The 22,116-nt window shown below is 36.3% G+C and overlaps 1 protein-coding gene across 1 annotated transcript in view; it reads right to left on the bottom strand.

Moving 5' to 3' along the window:
* The window catches only part of ACAD11 (acyl-CoA dehydrogenase family member 11), a 99,911-nt gene that overhangs the window by 52,253 nt on the left and 25,542 nt on the right, over positions 1-22,116 (bottom strand). The window contains 6 exon segments of the mRNA XM_027585903.2: positions 3,844-3,982; positions 4,677-4,754; positions 11,914-12,040; positions 13,261-13,367; positions 15,441-15,562; positions 16,314-16,448. Of these exon segments, the coding sequence (XP_027441704.1) occupies positions 3,844-3,982; positions 4,677-4,754; positions 11,914-12,040; positions 13,261-13,367; positions 15,441-15,562; positions 16,314-16,448 (708 nt within the window).

The following is a 22,116-nucleotide window of genomic DNA, read 5'->3' on the forward strand; positions in this document are numbered from 1 at the left end:
AACAGAGCCAAAGTTATATTAAAATGCACAAAATTCCTAGTAGATTAACATTAGCTTAAAATTCTTTTTGACTGAGGGAGAAAATGAATCTTGAGTTATAATTAATGAAGCTGTTTTCTTTGCTTAATTTTTTTTTTCAGATTTTATTTATTTGACAGAGAGAGAGAGACAGCAAGAGAGGGAACACAAGCAGGGGGAGTGGGAGAGGGAGATGCAAGCTTCCCGCTGAGCAGGGAGCCCGATGTGGGACTCGATCCCAGGACCCTGGGATCATGACCTGAGCTGAAGGCAGACGCTTAACGGCTGAGCCACCCAGGCGCCCCTTCTTTGCTTATTTTAAATTCACAGTTTCTCGTTATAGTTCAAATGAGGTAAATATTGACTAAGATCTTCCCCAAAATTGTCAGTTTATTCTGAGAAGCTGGCAAAACAAAGCTATCATTTATGGGTTGGGAAAACGCCTAGATAAGTCACTTCTACAAAAAAATTACTCTAGCCCAAATCAGCCCATAGGCCCCCCAAATTTTCTAGTAATAGCTATAGAATTAAAATTGCTATATTCAACATTCTAATATACAATATTGTATGATTTCATGAAGGGCAAAAAAACAAAACAAAAGACAAATTGGAAGACTACATATGTTTCCCATAAGCTTTTCAACTATTTGGAAAGCTTGAGTAGAAATTCATCTTTTATACTTAAGAAACCTCCCAAAGTATTTAATTGGCATCAATCACATTCCCTTCTTTATCTGCTTTGGAAATGCTCCGAAACACAATGCCCCAAGGCCTTCATGAAGATATCTCTACTACAAAGAGAAAACGCCTAGTTTTCTACTTACGGTTTTATACATCCTTGTTTGCTAAGGAGAGTTGCTAATCATACTTTAGCCAAAGAAAATGTATTTTCCTGGCCAATTTTAAAATTTCAGCAGTTTGGTGATATCATTTAGACAGTACAATTGATAGACTCATGAAATTTTAATACTAGAAGATCTTCTAGTGAAAAGTGAGTTCACGGGTCAAATGGAGAAATAGTGGCAGGGCTGCGTCTGCAAAGGAAGTCTTCTATAGCATTATTTTTTCATATTATGACCCATAAGTATGTCACGAAATCAATTTAATAGACTATGGCTAGCATTAGCTAAAAAAATAAAATAGATCAAAATAGAACACATTAGATTAGACTCACTGGAAAATATCTGAATATATTATATGTAATAAAGGAAACTATTATTTCATGAAACCCTTTTTCAGTAATATATATGCCTTTCATTTCTTGTTCCCCAATCCATCCGTCCATCCATGAACATACACATACAACTACATATGCTACATATTGGGTCACAATATAAATTATATTTCTCACTATGAGTAGCAATAAAAATTTTTTTAAAAGACTACCAGTTCTCCTTCCACTAAATTATGCCATCTATACAGTATAATGTAATAGCTTCACATAAATGAGATGAAGTCTTTAGAAATTCTGTGATAGATTTGACTTTTACAATAGCCTCATTATTGGATTAAAATGTAGTACAGCAGTAATTTGATAAATTGGTAATTTGAGGAGGGAAAACCACCAAGGATAAGTTCCACCATGCATCAGAAGTCTATAACTTCATTCATAGTTCCAAATGAGAGTCAAAGTCCACTGTGCAAACACTTTGCTATGCAACCAGATGGTGTTTTCTCTTACATATCCAATATACTTCTTTTTGGTAGTTCCATCCTTGATTAACTCTTTTTGGGAAAGCTTTAGCAGCAGGGCCATACAATAAGCACAAAAGGCAATACTGAGGTCTAACTTATTCAGTGACAATATAGGAATATCATACCATCATCCTTCTACAACAAATCAAATGTTGGTCCTTGACTGGGAACAACAGAATAACTAGAGTAACCTGGGGGAAAAAAGACAAAAGACATTCCCAGGGTCTACCCTAGACCTACGGAATCAAAACTATAGGGATGGAGCCTGTGAATCTGTTTGTTTTGGTTTTAAGTTCCTTAGCCAGTTCTTTGACAAATCCAGGTTTGAAAACACCTTCTACAGACTACATTCCAGGTTTATCTCTTCCATATTACCTTTTTTTTAAAAAAGATTTTATTTATTTATTTGAGAGAGAGAGAATGAGAGCTAGAGAGCATGAGAGGGAAGAGGGTCAGAGGGAGAAGCGGACTCCCTGCTGAGCAGGGAGCCCGATGCGGGACTCGATCCCAGGACTCCAGGATCATGACCTGAGCTGAAGGCAGTCGCTTAACCAACTGAGCCACCCAGGCGCCCCCATATTACCTTTTTAAGAAAGATTTTTATTTATGTATTGAGAGAGAGGGAGAGCACAGGGGGAGAGTGAGAGGGAGAAGCAGACTCCCTGCTGAGCAGAGAGCCCAACATGGGACTCGATCCCAGGACACTGAGATCATGACCTGAGCCGAAAGCAGACACTTAAATGACTGAGCCATCCACGCATCCCTCTTCCATATTACCTTTTTAAAGAAAAGTTGGCCTCCTTCCCTTATCCTTCCAATTTTTCATGCCAAAATCTTTGGAGGCATCTTTGACTTCCCCATATCCAATCAGGAAATCCTCTTTGCTCTTCCTTCAAAATATATTTAGAATCTTTCTACTTCTCACCTTTTCCCGCTGCTACCACCCTAGAACAAATCCCCATCATCTCTAACTGTGATTATTACAAAAGACTCCCTGCTTCCTTCCTTCCCTCCCTTTGTTAATTCCCAACATAGTAGTCAAAGTGATTCTTTTAAAACTGACATAACATCTTGTCACTCCTCTGGTCAAATCTCCCGTGGCTTCCCATTTCAAAGGAGGTATAAGCCCTTACCTGCCCTATAAGTCCCTTTCCTCCCTGATTATCTTCTCTTACTATTCTACCAACTATGCCAGCCTCCTTGACTCTTCTTGGAATACACCCATCATACTCTTGCCTTAGGGTCTATGCATTTTTTGTGCTATGGAAATTCCTTCCCCAGATATCAGCATAGCTAACTCTCTTACCTTTTTTAAGTCTGTATCCAATGTCATTTTCTCAGTAAGGGTTTTTAAATCACTAAAGGTTTTTTCCTGGCCATTCCGTGTTAAACTGTAATTTGCATTTCTTGTTCCCCAGCATTCCAGTGTGGCCCTACCCTGCTGGGTTTTTTAAATTTTTTTTCCCAAAGCACTTTTCATCTTCAAACTTAACTACATAATTTACTTACTTACAATATTTATTATTTATTTTTGTCTCCCTCCATTAGAACATCAGCTCCATGAGGGCAGGAATCTTTGTGTATTATATTCTTTGATACATCTCAAGGATCTAGAACAGTGCTTGGCACGTTGTAAGTAATCAATAAATAACTGGTGAATAGGGGCACCTGGCTGACTCAGTTGCAAGAGTGTGTGACTCTTGATCTTGGGGTCATGAGTTCGAGCCCAAGTTGAATGCAGAGATTACTTAAATAAATTTTTAAAAACTTAAAAAAAAAACTGATAAAGAAATGGAGAGATAGGCTAATTTGGAACTCTCTATCCATTCCAACTAGCCATATAAATATCTAATACCCAATCATGAAACTGTAATCTTTATATCGCCAGTCCCTTTGGAGGTAGCCTCTACTCACTAATACTCTTAATGCAATGATGTTTAACAAAAGAATAATCCAATGAGAATATGAGATCCATTTTTAAAAATATTTAAAACAAAGTAACTAAGAGGTAAAATTATAGACAAGTTTATAAACCAATGACTGTAGAAAAACTTCCTGTCATAAAATAGAGGAATTTCAAACACTGCTCAAAATATCTGAGAAAGTTCTGTTGTTAAATAATATAGTAACCTGGTGCTTGGCAGTTAAAGACATCTGGAGCAAAAAAGCATTTTCCTGTTTCTTCAGCAATCAAGGCATAGTCCATCTGGCTGAGACCGCTTACAGCTGGCAAAAACAAGTTCCAGAGGCCTTCTGCTTTGGCCATTTCCTGTCAAGGTGATAAATATGCCAGAGTGATCATAATTTACCATGAACTAAAATAGTTTATTTTTAAAAGATATTGCTATTTATGCTTTTTGAAATTTAAAAACACTTATGAAGTTATTTGTTTTATTTACCCTACAGTGTGCAAAACCAAATAGTTACTAACTCATTACAAATCAACAGTTTCCTAACTGTTAAAGAAATGCCTTTTCCTCCAAGTTTCCTTAGATTTGGCTGAAAAACTAAATTTGCTTTCCTGAGTACTTCTTATTGAATCATAGTTATTACAGAATCTCCCACATTTGAGTATAATTATGCTAAACATACTATTTTGTACATTTTAATATCATACATGTGTTGGGGTTAGGATTTAAAAACATGAAATTTAGACTGAGCCCATGTGAGACAAATGTCCTGCTTGACTTCTATTGCAATTTTGCAACAGATGGTAGTGAGTGGTGTTGATTATATTTTTTCTTTCAAAGCTGTAAGAGGCTATCTTCATCACATACCATATACAAAACACTATGTAACCTAATTTGTATACTATAGATTCTGTTTTTAACTTTCTTTTTAAAAAGTTATTATTGATATATTTATTATCTACTATATAACAACAACAGCAATAATAAACCAAGGTTTCAAAAAACACCTGCATATACATTTTCCAACATTAAAGGTTTTCTTGTTTTTCTTACCTTAAGTTTATCAATCACTAAAGGTTTTTTCCATCTGTCCACTGAATTTTCATTTTGAACATAGAACTCAGTTACCTCCTTAAAGTAATAACAAGAAAAAAGTTCATTAGCTAAAGTTAATACAAAGTAAATAATGCCATAAGCTGCTAATACCCAAAGTCAACATATTTAGGTGAAGAAGCTTTTCAAGCTGCTATTAAATCAGTAATACTTCTTTGAAAAACCAGATACATGAGTATAAACAATTCTAGAGGTTTGCTGCTCACAAAATTATGCTGTCTTGTTATTAGACAACAGACTTCCAAAATCTTGTACCAAGATTTGAATGTTCCATTTTTAGCAATATAGCTCAATGGGTGGTCATAGGAACCCCCCTCAAAGTAGCACAACTAAAAATGCCAGAGAAAATATTTAAAACAATGAAAAAAAATACATGTAGTAATGAATAGCTGTGCTGGAAGAACAATAAGGAAATTCCTCAGTGGTCAGAAACAAAATAGCCCAATTCTTCAGGTGTTACTGAACTACTTGTTTCAAGCCACCATTAGCAAAAATTAACAAAACCAATAGTGTAACAACAGAATCACACTCCCCAAAGACTACAGATAAAATAATGATCAGATACAGAATAAAGTATTTGTGTCCAATAGATTTCAAGAATAAAGGAAGGAATTAAAAGTATGACAAGGGTTAACAAAATTGGCCAAATTTGTAAAAGAACAACAACAACCAAAAAAGTAAAAGAATCAAATGCAACTTGAGGAAAAGAAAAACCACATTAAGTTTAAAAATCCAAGCAGTGGTTCTTAAACTTTACTGGTACTGTAATTACTTGGGGCACCTGATGAGAACACAAGTATCCACGAGCTATCCTACTTCAATGAGCCTGCAGTTTCTGTATTCTTTACTAGCCCTGGCAATTCTGACACTCCAGATTTTGAGAATCAATGCCCTAGGGATGGTTGAAAAGTAGATTAGATATGGCTGAAAAAAAAATTGGAAGAAAAATATGAAAAAATTACTCCTTTCTTGAATGAAGCCCAAAAATTCAGTAGAAGGAAAATATGAAAGGTTAAGGGATATGGTGGATATAGAGAAAAGTTCTCACATCAGTTTAATTGGGGACCCTAGATAAAGAGTATGAGAAGAGGGAATACTGGAAAAAATTACAGCTGCGTTTTTAGAACTGCTGAAAAACACCAATCCTCAAGTTCAGAAAACGTAATAAAGCCAAAGCTCAAACTGCTGAATATCAAAGAGAAACAAAAGCTCTTAAAAGGAGGGGAGGGTGGGGGCGCCTGGGTGGCTCAGTCATTAGGCGTCTGCCTTCAGCTCAGGTCATGATCCCAGAGTCCTGGGATTGAGTCCCACATCGGGCTCCCTGCTCAGTGGGAGGCCTGCTTCTCCCTCTCCCATTCCCCCTGCTTGTGTTCCCTCTCTCGCTCTCTCTGTTGAAAAATAAATAAAATCTTTAAAAAAAAAAAAAAGGAGGGGAGGGTGGAAGGACAGATCAATGATAATTTTTTAAAAAGATTATCTGTTTATTTGAGAGAGAGCAAGTGAGGGGTAGGGGGAGAGGGAGAGGGAGAGAGAGAATCTCCAGCAGACTTCCTGCTGAGCACAGATTCTGACGTGGGGCTTGATCTCATGACTCCCAGATCATGACCTGAGCCAAAATCAAGAGTTGGACTCTTAACTGACTGAAACACCCAAGTGCCCCCAGATCACTGATAATTAAAGAATTAAGAACTGACTCCCCAGAGCAACCAATGAAGCCAGAAATCAGTGCGATAATGTCTTCACTTGCTGAGAGAAAATAACTGTCAACCTAGAATTCTATATCCAATAAAACAATCTTTCAAGAATTAGGGCAAAATAGATGGACTCTGAGAAACAAACTGAGGGTTCTAGAGGGGAGGGGGGTGGGGGGATGGGTTAGCCTGGTGATGGGTATTAAAGAGGGCACGTTCTGCGTGGAGCACTGGGTGTTATGCACAAACAATGAATCATGGAACAGTACATCCAAAACTAATGATGTAATGTATGGGGATTAACATAACAATAAAAATTTAAAGAAAAAAAAAGAATTAGGGCAAAATAAAGCCATTAGAAAAAAAGAAACAGAGAGAATCTGAATCTGAATCATTACTTACCTCTCCTGAGCAAAAAAAAGGAAAAAAGGAAAAAAGAAAGATCAAAGAAAAGGTTACCACTAGATTCTCATTAAAGGAACTTGATCCTAAAAGAAACATCTGAGCTGCAAGAAGAACCAGTAAATAAAGTGATAAATACATGAGTAAATCTAAATTTAAAACTAGCCACATAAAACAGTAATAATAATTTCTAATTTGTGCAAATAAAAGAATCAAGATGAACTAAAACATGGACTATGATGGCATTTTCTAATATTTTGCTATTATAGCATCTCTGTATCTATTTTTTTTTTTTACACTTACGCTGGTAGAATTACTAAAATAAAATCTGTGACTATTGTCACAAGGCCACATTACAAAATTATTTTCTAAAATTGTTCCACTTCTTTACAATCATATAATACACAAATATGCTCTTTTTATTAAGCATGGCTGGTCTAGGGAACTGATGTATTTAGTGAAAACTGTAAGAAGACAAAGGACTTTCTAACCAGGATGAACAGCATTCATCATTTCTGTCAGGAAGTCAGCTGAATTGGAGATTTCCTGTTTAGGGTTATTATTTTCATCCCTTGTACGGCCGTGGAAATAGTCAATGCTACTGTGTTTGATAAGAAATATATTATGCAATACATTTACAAACTCCTCATCTCTTACTACCTCTTTATGATACTACAGTTCTGAGAAATTAAATTATCCAATGTTTACATAATTATTTAAAAACTTGTGTGATTTAATACTTCCTGTTCTAAAGTCTATCCATTTAGAGATCTGCAAAATCCGTTTGTAGTATGGCAGGAGTCAGAATTAATATAAAATATCTCATTACAAAGAAGCTTTCCTTAGTTCTTAGAATATGAAAAACAGTACATTGGTGAAAGAAGAAAGCAGAAAATACGCTTGATGCCTGATCAATTCTCCCCAAATAGTACCTTTAACATCTAACTTCCTCATTCACTGATTGAGATATTGCTTTGCAGTATGTTAGTTCAGAATCTTAAATCTGAGCCTACAAATAATTTTGCAATATGTTTTTCACTTTAAACTTAAGTCTATTAGAAAAAAGCAACAGTTCTTTACTAGTACATTATTATACTGAATAGGAAAATACGACTAATGTTCTCATTACATTGTAAGTGTATTCTCAACACTATGTTGCTAGTTCTTGTTTTACATGCTATTTTTTAAGGCTCCTTATCCATTTTACTTTTATTTTTTTAAGAGAGAAATCATGCACACGTGGAAGGGGGAGGCAGAAGGAGAGAGAGAATCTAAAGCAGGCTCCTCACCCAGTGTGAGCCCAATGTGGGTCTCGATCTCATACCCTGATTTCATGACCTGAGCTGAAATCAAGAGCCAGATGCTTAAGTGATTGAGCCACTCAAGCCCCCTCCTATCCATTTTAAATAGGAAAAATTACCTTTTAACATTCTTATAGAAAATGGGTTCTTATGTTCTCACTTAATGAATTCTAAGGAATTTCAAAGGTCATTTGAGTAGTTTAAATGAAGCTTACTTTTTCCCATTATGAAAATTTGGAAAAATATGTAAAAGTATTAAAAGTCAAAAGAGTCTGACTAAAGATGTATACACTGTTAAAATATTGGTGTATTATATGACATAATCTTGTTTTCTAGACACGACTTTTAATTTTTATAAACTTAGTTATAATAATATTGGATAGAATTTTATAGGCTTTCCCCCTCTGATTTTAAAAAAGCTAATTACTTTTCTCCAGTTATCATTTCAAATGTATATGTTCATGGACAGGGATTAGTACTGTTCAGAATCATTCTACAGGATAAAACATTTTTACAGATGTTGGTTTAAGATTTTTTTTTAAGTAATCTCTATACCCAACATGGGATTCAAACCCACAATCCCAAGACCAAGAGTTGCATGCTCCACTGGCTGTGCCAGCTGGGTCCCCCAGTTTAAGGTTTTTAATGGAAGAAAAAGCTCATGTTACTAGGCATGGATATATTCTAGATTTGAATGATCTGCAAAGACAAAATGACTGTGGCTTTCCTTGCCACACAAGATATTGACAATCTTCTTTTTTTTTTTTAAGATTTTATTTATTCATGAGAGACAGAGAGAGAGAGAGAGAGAGGCAGAAGGAGAAGCAGGCTCCCAAGCAGCAGGGAGCCCAATGCGGGACTCGATCCCAGGACTCTGGGATCATGACCTGAGTCAAAGGCAGACGCTTAACCATCTGAGCCACCCAGGCACCTGACAATCTTCTGTTAAAGCTATAGATTGCTTTTTTTTTTTTTTACTTATAATAAAGCATTTTCTTTTACATTGAATTGTTTTTTTTTTAAATTCATTTGAGACAGAGAGATACAGAGGGAGAGCATGAGCAGGGGGAGAGGCAGAAGACCTGAGCCGAAGGCAGACACTCAACCATCTGAGCCACCCAGGCATCCCGACATTGAAAATTCTTTGTAAATATTTTAATAGCTGCATAATATTAAGTTCAGCAGATGTATCAAAACCCAACTTGTGATACTTCTTTTTTGTGCTTCATGTTTCCCTTGATTTCCCATTCACATTTATAAATGAAAGAGCAAGACTATCTTATTAATTCTTTCAAAGAACCAGTTCCTAGTTTTGTTGATCTGTCCTACGGTTTTTTCTGGTTTCTATTTCATTGATTTCTGCTCTAATCTTTATTAATTCTCTTCTCCTGCTTGGATTAGGCTTTATTTGCTGTTCTTTCTCCAGTTCCATTACATGTAAGGTTAGGTTGTGAATTTGAGACCTTTCTTGTTTCTTGAGAAAGGCCTGTATTGCTATGTACGTCCCTATTAGGACTGCCTTTGCTGCATCACAAAGGTTTTGAACAGTTGTGTTTTCATTTTCATTTGTTTCCATGAAGTTTTAAAAATTCTTCTGTAATTTCCTGGTCGACCCATTTATTCCTTAGTAGGATGCTCTTTAACTCCAAGTGTTTGAGTTCCTTCCAGATTTCCTTTTGTGATTGAGTTCGAGTTTCAAAGCATTGTAGTCTGAAAATATGCAGGGAATGATCCCAACCTTTGGGTATCGGTTGAGACCTGATTTGTGACTAAGTATGTGATCTATTCTGGAGAATGTTCCATGTGCACATGAGAAGAATGTGTGTTCTGTTGCTTTAGCATGGAATGCTCTGTATATATCTGTGAAGTCCATCTGGTCCAGTGTGTCACACAAAGCCCTTGTTTCCTTGTTGATCTTTTGCTTAGATCTGTCCATTGTTGTGACTGGGGTGTTGAAGTCCCCTACTATGAATGTATTATTATCAATGCGTTTCTTTAATTTTGTTATTAATTGGCTTATGTATTTGGCTGTTCCCATTTTAGGGGCATAAATATTTACAATTGTTAGATCTTCTTGCTGGCTAGACCCTTTAAGTATGATATAGTGTCCTTCCTCATCTCTTATTACATTCTTTGGTTTAAATCTAATTTGTCTGATATGATTGCTACCCCAGCTTTCTTTTGATGTCCATTAGCATGATAAATGGTTTTCTACTCCCCCCCCCACTTTCAATCTGGAGGTGTCTTTGGGTCTAAACTGAGTCTGTTGTAGAGAGCATATGGATGGGTCTTGCTTTTTTATCCAATCTGATATCCTGTGTCTTTTGATTGGGGCATTTAGCCCATTTAGATTCAGAGGAACTATTAAAAGATATGAATTTAGTGCCATTGTATTACTTGTAAAGTCCCTGTTTCTGTATATTTTCTCTGTTAAGCGGAGACTATTTAAGTAGTATTTTCTTAAAAAAAAAACTATATGCCACTGTCAGCAAAATTCATCTCATGCCAGTTCTTTATTAAAAATATAATTATTTATGTAGTTCAAGCAACAACAGTAACTGCCCTATAAACACATATCAACTCTGAACACTTTTGTTTAAAGAATTTTGGTCTTTTTCAGTTTCCTATTTGATTTTGTCAGTCTAGCTCTAGAGCTCTCAGAATCTTAGAAAATTAAAATGAGAATTTATTGTATATCTACTCTACTTATGCACATCACAAATGAACAATTGAGGCACTGAGAGTTAGAGTTATTTGTTCATGACCACCTACCTTGTGCCAGGAATGGACTAAAATTAAACTCTTACGATTTTTACACCAGTGTGCAAATCACACATATGCCTGGCCCCACCTGCCTTATGTATTTTCATAATAGCTTTTACCTTTTCTTCACAGCATTATCATCTCTTACTGAATGTCTTTCTTTTGTGAAGTGTAGGCTCTGTGGAATCATTAGCTCTGTCTTGTTCTTTCTTTTACTTTTGATGGCTCTCCAGATGCCTAGCCCATTATTAGGTACCTAATAATTACATGTTAACTGAATGAATGAATGTACCATGTTACTTCTCTACCCTCAGTGAACTTACTGAAACTTAACACCTTAAAGTAGTAGCCTGTGGGGAGAGAAGTAGTAGTATCTGTGAATAGATTGAAATGATATGCAACATTTTCTGGTTATGTCCATTTTGTTTAGTCTACAGTTTTCTTAATTCTCAAAAGGGGCCATAAAAAAAAAAGAAAGCTGAAAGTCACTGCCTTATGAAAAGGCCCTGGGGTGCTTGGGTGGCTCAGTCAATTGGGCATCTTACTCTTGATTCTGGCTCAGGTCATGATCTCAGGGCTGTGGTGCTGGGCCCCGAGTGGAGCTCCCCACCTGGTGCAGTCTGCTTATTCCTCCCCCTTTGCTCCTCCCCCCAGTAGAGTGTGCTCTCTCTCTCTAATAAATAAATAAAAATTTTTTTAAAAGGCCCTAAAGTAATATATTTAGGATCTCAATATATTTAGGATATATATACTCTAATATATTTAGGATCTCAACTTTACAACAGTTAATCCACTTTGACTGTATTTTAATTCCAAAGATTCATCTGTGGCACTCCCTTGGCATATTTTAGAAGCTTATCAACTTCTGCAGCAGCTCAGTGCTAAGGTGAGGAGGGGAATGAGGTAAGGACTGACTACAAAGACAGGATACCATGATATGCCTAGAAGCAGAGATAACAGACATAATCCATCTACAGTCTTTGAGCACAAATACATTCTGTTCCTTTATACAGTACTTACCTTTTCAGCTGGAAGGATGTGTTGTTTCATGAAACGCTTCACCCTAGCAAGAACTTCCTGGCCGGTCTTACTCAGTACAAACAACTGTTGGGAAATATCAATCTGTGATGTTGTAGTACTGAAAGTTCTTTATAAAAAAAGAAAAAAAAAAGAAGTTACAAAGGTGTCCCAAATCATTATTATATATTTCTGAATATAATGTGAAGTCTTCTCCAACTCCTTCAAAATATCCCTCAGGAGTTACCATATTTTGGAATTTCTTAAGTTTTTCATATTATGGGGTGAATGTAGAATCACTTTAGTTTGAACATGAAACTTTAATGCTGAAAGCACTATGTGGGTAAAACATAAGCCTGGCATGATCTCAATTAGTGGTAGTTTTGAATTTTTATTATAAAGTCACTTATCACAATCTCTCAAAAAGAAAGTGAAGAAATCGAACAGAAATGTAGTAATTATTCTTAGGATGTTCCTCACAAATACAACTACTGGACATCATTATAAAGATCTTTATGAAGAGCAACACTATCAGTTGTTATGTTGAGAGAACACAAACATCCATCTATAAGATGAATTGTAAAACATAACTGTCCTAATGTTATGTCTTGGGTACTTGTGGCCTGGACAGAATTTCCAGGGACAGCATCATCTATGCATTCAGTAAGTGCTATTTATCACATCTCTTAGATGTGGTCGGCAAGTGAACTAGATGCCTCAAAAAGTGCTCCACTGATGAGACATGTATTTCAAAGACACTTATGAAATGATTGAGTAAAATTTCATGAAATATGATGGAAGAGAGCAATACTTCTAAAGTTAATAAATCATCTTTTATAAGATGTAATTTTGAATAGGTATATGTAAGGAATTTAAATATTAGAAAGAAACTGGGGCACCTGGGTGGCTCAGTCATTAAACGTCTGCCTTCGGCTCAGGTTATGATCCCAGGGTCTTGGGATCAAGCCCCGCATTGGACTCCCTGCTCAGCAGGAAGCCTGCTTCTCCCTCTCCCACTCCCCCTGCTTGTGTTCCCTCTCTGTCAAATAAATAAATAAAATTTAAAAAAAATATTAGAAACAAACAAAAAGAAACATTTGAGAGTTTTATCTATATCTGTAAAAGTTTATATGCTCAAGTTGGCAAAAAAAAAAACACCTTTTAATCATGAATCTGGGTTATTTTCTTTATTTTCAGGCATATAAGATATTTACCAAAAAACTGCTGTTATTGGCAGCAGTAACCCTGGTGTAAGCAATAAAAACAGTCCCTATCCCCCTGAAGTTTACAACCTTCATATATCTAATAAAGGCTCTAATTTGACTTAGCCAAGGAATTGATTTTGCTTACCTTTTTGAAAGCTGTAATCCAGTTTCTGCCAGAGGTTGCACAACCTTGGCAAACAGAAAGCTATTCTCAGATGCATTATTTCCCAGAAGATATCTACTATACATTCCCTATAAGTAAATTAATATAGAGCAATTAAGATTCATTGAAAACTGTTCTTCAGCTATCCAGTATCTCCAGTTTCCCAGTTATGTGAGTCACTAAACTCACAAGGTATCAAGATGTAAATCAGACCATCAATTCTATTTATTTACACATAGAGATAATTATACCCCCCTAAATTAAAGAGGTATACATGCATCATTTGCTTAACACACTCTCATCCTAACCGAATTGTAACTGGAAATCAAATCAAATCAAACTTGATAATGAACTTGGCATCAAGTTGGCATCACCTTATATCATCTTTAAAGATCACTGTTCTTGGGGCGCCTGGGTGGCGCAGTCAGTTAAGCATCTGCCTTCGGCTCAGGTCATGATCCCAGGGTCCTGGGATTGAGCCCTGCTTCGGGCTCCCTGTTCAGTGGGGGGCCTGCTTCTCCCCCTCCCTCTGCCGCTCCCCTTGCTTATGCTCTCTTGCTCTCTCTCTCAAATAAATAAATAAATAAAATCTTAAAAAAAATCACTATTCTCCTGTTATAGTGGGGGAAAATCTAAATAAACCAAGATAAAATTAAAAACTATAAAACTAAAGAGAAGGCAATGACATGATCTCTAAGAATATTTTCTCTCATTTTTTTGGAGTCCTAGTTTAATTAACTGTCTCCTTGAACAGGGTTAGTTGAATGCTAACTAGTTTTTCTTCTCCGTGTTCTGTGCTTTCAACCTAACACACTCTCCTCTCCCCTGCTCGTCCCACCCTAAGACAAGCAACTGAATTTCATTAGTTTTATTCCTTCATGTAATTCTTTATGCAATAAAACTCTCTTAACAGTCCTTCCATCATTTCCAATTTCATATTTGTAGTTAGAATGCAATGTTTATGATCATCCCTGTTACCAATATAGCCTAAGACATACATATTAATTACAACATAACCCAAGTCAAACTTTTGTTTGAAATGAAAATCCATTTTAAGTTCAAAGCCCATTTGGTATCTGATTTGTGGAAACTGACAAATATAAAAAACATACCATAAATCCTCTTTTGAGAAACCCATCCAACCCACATGATTAACATGATTCTAAAATACAGGATGCGATGTAATACAACTATATCCTAGAAGACATTTTAATTGGTCATGGATAGCATGGACTCTGAAGACAAGGGAAAAAAAACCTTAATCCTTTTCCCATTTTTTGTTGTTTCTAAAATCTCTTATGTACTTATTCCTCCAAGCCCTAGTACTTTGTCACTGATGAAGCATCTCAATTTCTTAAACTCTTGAGGTTCAAAGCACATGGAAACGAAATCAGTATAAAGAAGAATACATCTTAGGGGTACCTGGGTGGCTCAGTCAGTTAAGCATCGGAGTCTTGATTTTGTCTCAGGTCATGATCTTAGAGTTGTGAGATCCAGCCCTATGTCAGGCTCTGTGCTGGGCATGGAGCCTGCTTAAGTTCTTTCTCTCCCTCTCCCTTCGCCCCTCCCTCCTAAAAAAATACATTTTAGATTAAGCTGTAATTTAAAAAAACTGAATTTATGCTCAATTTCCTCTTAAAATTAATTACATAAATATGACATTGTTAGAAAATGGAAAATCTTACTCATCTATTCTCTCAAAAATATATATTAAGAGGCTACTATAGTCTAGGTACTGTGCTAGGCTTTGGGACATGCAAAAGTATTTCTTTCCTCATCACCAGCCCTGGTTAATAAATGGTTTTATAGTTTGAAATAGACATCATTAAAAGATTTTATCTCTTTCTTAAATTGGATATTCAGGAAATAACCAATCTTCACATGCTTTGCTCTTTTTATCATTATTTCTTTCTCTCTTCCCTCCCCATCTCTTAAGTTTATCATATCAAAAAATGATTACACATTTTGCTACTCAATTTTCTCCTTTGCCAAATTCCTATTCTGTAAATTCTGGATTCATATTCACCCATGCCTGGTATTTGTCATTATCAAAAGCAAAATGATCTAAGGACAAAGAACATAAAACTCCTGAAGACCAGAAAATATCATGAACAGTACACTAATAAATAATGGTAAAAAATAGGTTAAGAAAAATCAATTACCTGTGATATTCCAGCCATTTCAAAATATGCAAGGGCAAGAAAGAAATTCCAGTTAGGGAGAATAGAATTAATTCCCCTGCAGCGGCAATATATTGAAATCAGTTCTTCTATTGATGGTATCCCTATAAAAACAGCACACACTATAAAATTTAATAAAGATATCATGGTGAATATTTCAAATGTAATAATATCACGTATTTTTTTTTAAAGATTTTATTTATTTATCTGAGAGAGAAAGAATGAGACAGAGAGAGCATGAGACGGGGGAGGGTCAGAGGGAGAAGCAAACTCCCCACCGAGCGGGGAGTCCGATATGGGACTCCATCCCAGGACTCCAGGATCATGACCTGAGCCGAAGGCAGTTGCTTAACCAACTGAGCCACCCAGGCGCCCTCACATATTTATATAATACTGAATAACCATTAATCCACATAACAAACATGTTCTGAATGTTGATTTCCAAAAGAATGATGTATATAAAGGGCTACATTTTATCATAAATTACTAAAAGTGAAATGCTATTGTTCAGAAAAATCAAGAATAAAATCATGTAGAAAGATTTCAAAAGGGGTGCCTGGGTGGCTCAGTCAGTTAAACATCTGCCTTCAGCTCAGGTCATGATCCCAGGGTCCCGAGTCGGGCTCCCTGCTCAGCGGGGAGCCTGCTTCTCCCACTCCCTCTGCCTCTCCCCCCTGCTCGTGCATGCTCTCTCTCTCTCAGATAAATAAGTAAAATCGTTAAAAAGAAAGAAACATTTCAAGAAACAAATAAAAGCTACTTATCTAAAATTGCAATATAATCTTACCTTTTAATTATGAAGAATAAATATAATTTGATATTAATAGCAATTTAGGCAACATTATGGTTTCATACCTATGTTTTCTTGACAGTAAAAATTTTGAAATATCCCTGGGACTGTCCGTGGCCAAAAGTAGAATATGGAGAGATGAGCTAAGTCTGACAAAGGATGACCAATGGTTGAAAGCTCCCAATCCAGTATAGCTATAACTCGAGACCGCAATTAAAAATAAAAAGGTTTTAACATATTTAATACAAAACTAAAACAGGGAAATAAATGAAATCCTATTTTCTATCAAAAGTAAATCTTAGTTTACATCGTTTGTAGTCTTTACCTACAATGGCACATCTCATTTACCAAATAACTAATTAGCCTTGAATATGTAAAGCCAAGTCCGCTGGCTCCATTATTGGCCATCAGTTCTCTTGCATTTTAGTTTACATACCCTTAATATCTCTACTAATGAGGGGAAACAAAAGCAGTTGAAATTGTTCAACTGATGGTTAACTATGGTAAAGAAGAAATTCTCATAATTACTTATAATTTAAGCATCTATGTCATGTCATGTCATATACAGTTAAAGAGTTTGCTCTCAAGACGCCTGGGTGGCTCCCTCTGTCGTCCTCTCCCTCTGTCTGCTGCTCCCCCTGCTTGTGCTCTCTCTCTCTGACAGATAAAAAAATAAAATCTTTAAGAAAAAAAAAGTTTGTTCTGGTGATAAATCTTACTGCATAACAAATATTACACTGTTCTGGCAACTAATTTTTTTTGGCATTTTTTCTTTTTTTTTAAAGATTTTATTTTTATTTATTTGACAGAGAGAGAGAGAGAGAGAGTGCACAAGTGAGCAGTAGAAGGAGAGGGAGGAGCAGGCTCCCTGCCAAGCAGGGAGCCCAATGCAGGGCTCGATCTCAGGACCCTGGGATGCATCATGACCTGAGCTGAAGGCAGACTCTTAACCATCTGAGCCACCCAGGTGCCCTTTCTTTTCTTTTTTTTTTAAAGATTTCTAAGTAATCTCTACACCCAACATGGGGCTTGAACTCATGACCCCAAGATCAAGAGTTGCGTGCTCCATCGACTGAACCACCCAGGTGCCCAGAGGCAATGGTAATTTTTAAAATGAGTTATTTCATGCTGTAGCTACAAAAATATAATTGTTATAAAACATGCTATTTGTTTTATGACTATAAAATTCACAATTCTATAGCAGCATAGAACAGTCATGTAATTTGGATCTCATAAAAACAGAAAACTTCCCTCACTCTACTTTATCACAATACATATCAAGGGAATCTATAGCTCATGTTAAGAACACAGGATACGATATTCAACTGTAAATACAAGGGGAAAAGCAATTTGCCAGAATACATATAGTTGAAACTATTTTTGTTTAAATAAAAAAGGTCGTAAGCCAATACTCAAAGTTGAAAGGATATACAACAAACTAATAGCAATAGCTGTGGTTATTTCAAGGTATGGAGGAAGGAGGAATCAGGTATAGGGAGGGGAACCTCCACTGGAGGTTTCTGTACAGAGGAGTGACCTGATAAGAGTCTGTATTTTAGGAGGGTCACTCTTGCTGCTATGTTTTGAATAGACTGTAGGGGGGCCAGTGAGGAGGCTGCAGCAATCATCTACACAAGATTAGCCAAGCCAGATAAAACAGCAGGCTCATCTAGGCAATGCAAGTTACTGGGTTCCATGCCTTTATGTAACTTGTACTCCCTCACCCCTCTGGCGCACTTGTACATAGTATTGTAACTTTGTGGAAGAACAGACTTTGGAATAAGACAGACCTATATTCAAACCCTAGCTCCACCATTTATTGGCTGTGCAACTCTGGACAAATCTAGTTAACCTCTCTGAGCTGCAAATTTTCTCAGCCATAAAATCTTATATAGAGTTAGTGTGAAAATTAAATGAGGGCAGGTAGTGTTATCTGTTTTGTTTACCAGTTCCTAGCAAAGTCCCTGACACACAATAGATGGCCAATATTCCATGAATAAATACAGAGCCTGGCATATAGTGGGCATTCAAAAATTTGCTATTATATCACTAAACTCTCTACCTCTGAAACTAAAAAAAAAAATTGCTATTATAACTAAGGGAAAAACTGATTACCCCCTCTTCAATGATTTGACTTAAGACCTTTAATTGTTGTGGTTATATTGTACTATAAATTACTATATGAACTAGAGTTGTTAAGAAAACAACAAAAAAGGATTGGACATATTTTTCTCTATATTACTCTATTTGTTTCTATGTTCTTAACATCCAAAGAAAAGATGAGACACTTGCTTAAGCTATAAACGTTTACCTTTTTTTCAATGAAAACTGGGAATCTTCTCTGGAGTTAAGTTTCAAGATAGGTAGTTAGGTAGTTGCACAAAGCTATAAAACAATGGCCAGTGAGAAAAGCTGATGGTTCATCAATTAGTGTAAATTAAGTAGCAATAGTTTATCAGAATACCATCCATGCTTGTTTGTGTACAGAGCTATAACATGCTCAGCCTAACTCCTAGTAGTTAAAATGAACCTTTACTAGTTCTTCCTGGTAAAGAACTTATTACTAAAATGACTTCTGACAGTTTTTCTGAAACCTCAGCACAACAAACAGCTTTTCATTTTGCTGATTATCTTTTACATTGAATTTTATTTTTCCATGTGTGCTTTCTGTACTACTGAATGTTATTAAAATGCATGTATATTACCTTTTCAAAACAAAAGAAACACATGCAATCCAACATGACAAAAAGTAGATGAAGAAGGCAGGGAAGAAGATATTAATAGAATTTTATATAAAAAGATGAAACTAGGGGTAAGATTATTACATGAAATTAAATGTCATAGGTCATATATAGTTGTTAGTGTGGACAGCAAAAACTGCTCTGAGTTTTCAAGAGACAAAATGAGAATCATGATTAGTCAAAAATATTTATAGTGTATATGACTCAAAACAAATCAGCTGCTTAAGAGTGACAACTTTTCGTGGCAATGAAGCTTAAGAAAAATCTTACCCATCAAGCTGCATGACAGAGATATTGCTGAAATGTCTTCAACAACATCAAGAGGATTTCAAGGGGCCTCTGATCCCCAGAAAGCAGCTTAGGCCAGAAAGCAACTAAGGACAAAAGTGAGTCAAGTAGAAGGCAAGACCATACGCTGAGAGTGGGAATCTAAATGAGAAAAGCAACTTGGTAGTTTGAGAGGAATGGAAAAGATTTGAAAAAAAAAAAATTAAATAATAGATTTTACAAAAAGATGTGGTTACAGCCTACATGAAATTATGCAACATACATGTGTCCCACACCCCTTTAACCTGATTCATGACTTTATTCTGAAGCAAAAATATAATGACCCAAGATTAGGGTTAGAGACTCTATAAAGTCAAGAGATGAGAAGATTCTGGAATAATAAGTAATGTTAAGGTCAGGAAACTTTATAACTCTTATATTACTGGTATATATCGACAGTCAAATAATTATTAATTCAATTGACAAGAAAGAAAGTAGTTTTTGAAATAATTGATCATGCCCCCATGGGCCAGGCAGGATAAGAAGTCAAATGAAGTCATTAGGGTCCATGGATTCTAAAGTAAGAGCAATCAAATTTGTAGCACCTCAGGGGAGGTATAAGAAATAAGAGAAACAGAAGGTAAAGCGGGTATGGTCAAGGACAAAGACACCCCTGAGGCTGGCCAGTCCAGTAGAGAGGAAAAGCAGTACAATGCAGAAAAAATTATATAACATTGCAAGTCTATAGGCTGGAGTTCAAATCTGGTTTTATTACCAACAAGCATTTACTAAAGAATATTTTATCTTATTTTATTTACTTTATATTATTTAAATTCAATTAGCAACATATAGTACATCATTAGTTTCAGATGTAGTGTTCAATAACTTCTCAGTTGTATATAACAACCAGTGCTCATCACATCCCGTGCCCTCCTTAATGCCTATTACCCAATTGCCCCATGCCCCCACCCACCTCCACTCCAGAAACCCTCAATTTGTTTCCTATAGTTAAGAATCTCTCATGGCTTTTCTCTCTCTCTGATGACTTCCCATTTAGTTTTCCCTCCCTTCCCCTATGATCCTCTGTGCTGTTTCCTATATTCCACATATGAGTGAAACCATGGTAACTATCTTTCTCTGACTGACTCACTTCGCTCAGCATAATGGCCTCCAGTTCCCACCACATCGATGTAAATGGTAAGTATTCATCCTTCCTGATGGCTAATATTCCATTGTGTACACACACACACACACACACACACACACACACACACACACACACACACCACATCTTCTTTATCTACTCATCTGTCGATGGACATCTTGGCTCTTTCCACAGTTTGGCTATTGTAGACATTGCTATGAACATTGGGGTGCAGGTGCCTCTTTGGATCACTGCATTTTTATTTTTGGGGTAAATACCTAGTAGTGCAATTGCTGGGTCCTAGGGTAGCTCTATTTTCAACTTTTTGAGGAACCTCCATACTGTTTTCCAGAGTGGATGCACCAGCTTGCATTCCCGCCAACAGTGTAAGAGGTTTCCCCTTTCTCCACATCCTCACCAACATTTATTGTTTCCTGACTTGTTAATTTTAGCCATTCTGACAGTTCTGAGATGGTATCTCATTGTGGTTTGGAATGTACAGCACTTTTCATGTGTCTGTTGGCCATTTGTATATCTTCTTTGGAGAAATGTCTATTCATCTCTTTAGCCCAATTCATGACTGGATTATTTGTTTTTTTGCGTACTGAGTTTGCTAAGTTCCTTATAGATCTTGGATACTAGCCCCTTATCTGAGATGTCATTTCTAAATATCTTCTCCCATTCTGTCAGTTGCCTTTTAGTTTCATTGACAGTCTCCTTTGCTGTGCAGAAGCTTTTTATCTTAATGAAGTCTTAATAGTTCATTTTTGCTTTTGTTTCCCTTGCCTTAGGAGATGTGTCTAGCAAAAAGTTGCTGTGGCCGAGGTCACAGAGGTTGCTGCCTGTGTTCTCCTCTAGGATTTTAATGGATTCCTGTCTCACATTTAGGTGCTTCATCCATTTTGAGTCTATTTTTGTATATGGTGTAAGAAAATGGTCCAGTTTCATTCTTCTGCACATGGCTGTCAATTTTCCCAGCACCATTTGTTGAAGAGAATGTCTTTTTTTCCATCGCATATTCTTTCCTGCCTTGCCGAAGATTAGTTGACCACAGACTTGAGGGTCCATTTCTGGGTTCTCTCTTCTATTCCATTGATTTATGTGTCTGATTTTGTGCCAGGACCACACCATCTTCATGATTACAGCTTTGTAGTTGAGTTTGAAGTCCAGGATTGTAATGCCACCAGCTTTGGTTTTCTTTTAAATATTCATTGGCTATTTGGGGTCTTTTCTGGTTCCATACAAATTTTAGGATTATTAGTTCCAGCTTTGTGAAAAAAGTGGATGGTGTTTTGATAGGGATTGCATTGAATGTGTAGATTGCTTTGGGTAGCATAGACATTTCAACAATTTTTGTCCTTCCAATCCATGAGCATGGAATGTTTTCCCATTTCTTTGTCTTCCTCAATTTCTTTCATGAGTATTCTATAGTTTTCTGAGTACAGATCCTTTCCCTCTTTGGTTAGGTTTATTCCTAGGCATCTTATGGTTTTTGGTGCAATTGTAAATGGAATTGATTCCCTTATTTCTCTTTCTCCTGTCTCATTGTTAGTGTACAGAAATGCAACTGATTTCTGTGCACTGATTTTATATCCTGCCACTTTACTGAATTCCTGTATGAGTTCTAGTAATTTTGGGGTGGAGTCTTTTGGGTTTTCCATATACAGTATCATGTCATCTGTGAAGAGTGAGAGTTTTGACTTTTTCTTTTCTGAT

This window comes from Zalophus californianus, chromosome 1 (genome assembly GCF_009762305.2).
Source record: "Zalophus californianus isolate mZalCal1 chromosome 1, mZalCal1.pri.v2, whole genome shotgun sequence".
NCBI lineage: Eukaryota > Metazoa > Chordata > Mammalia > Carnivora > Otariidae > Zalophus > Zalophus californianus.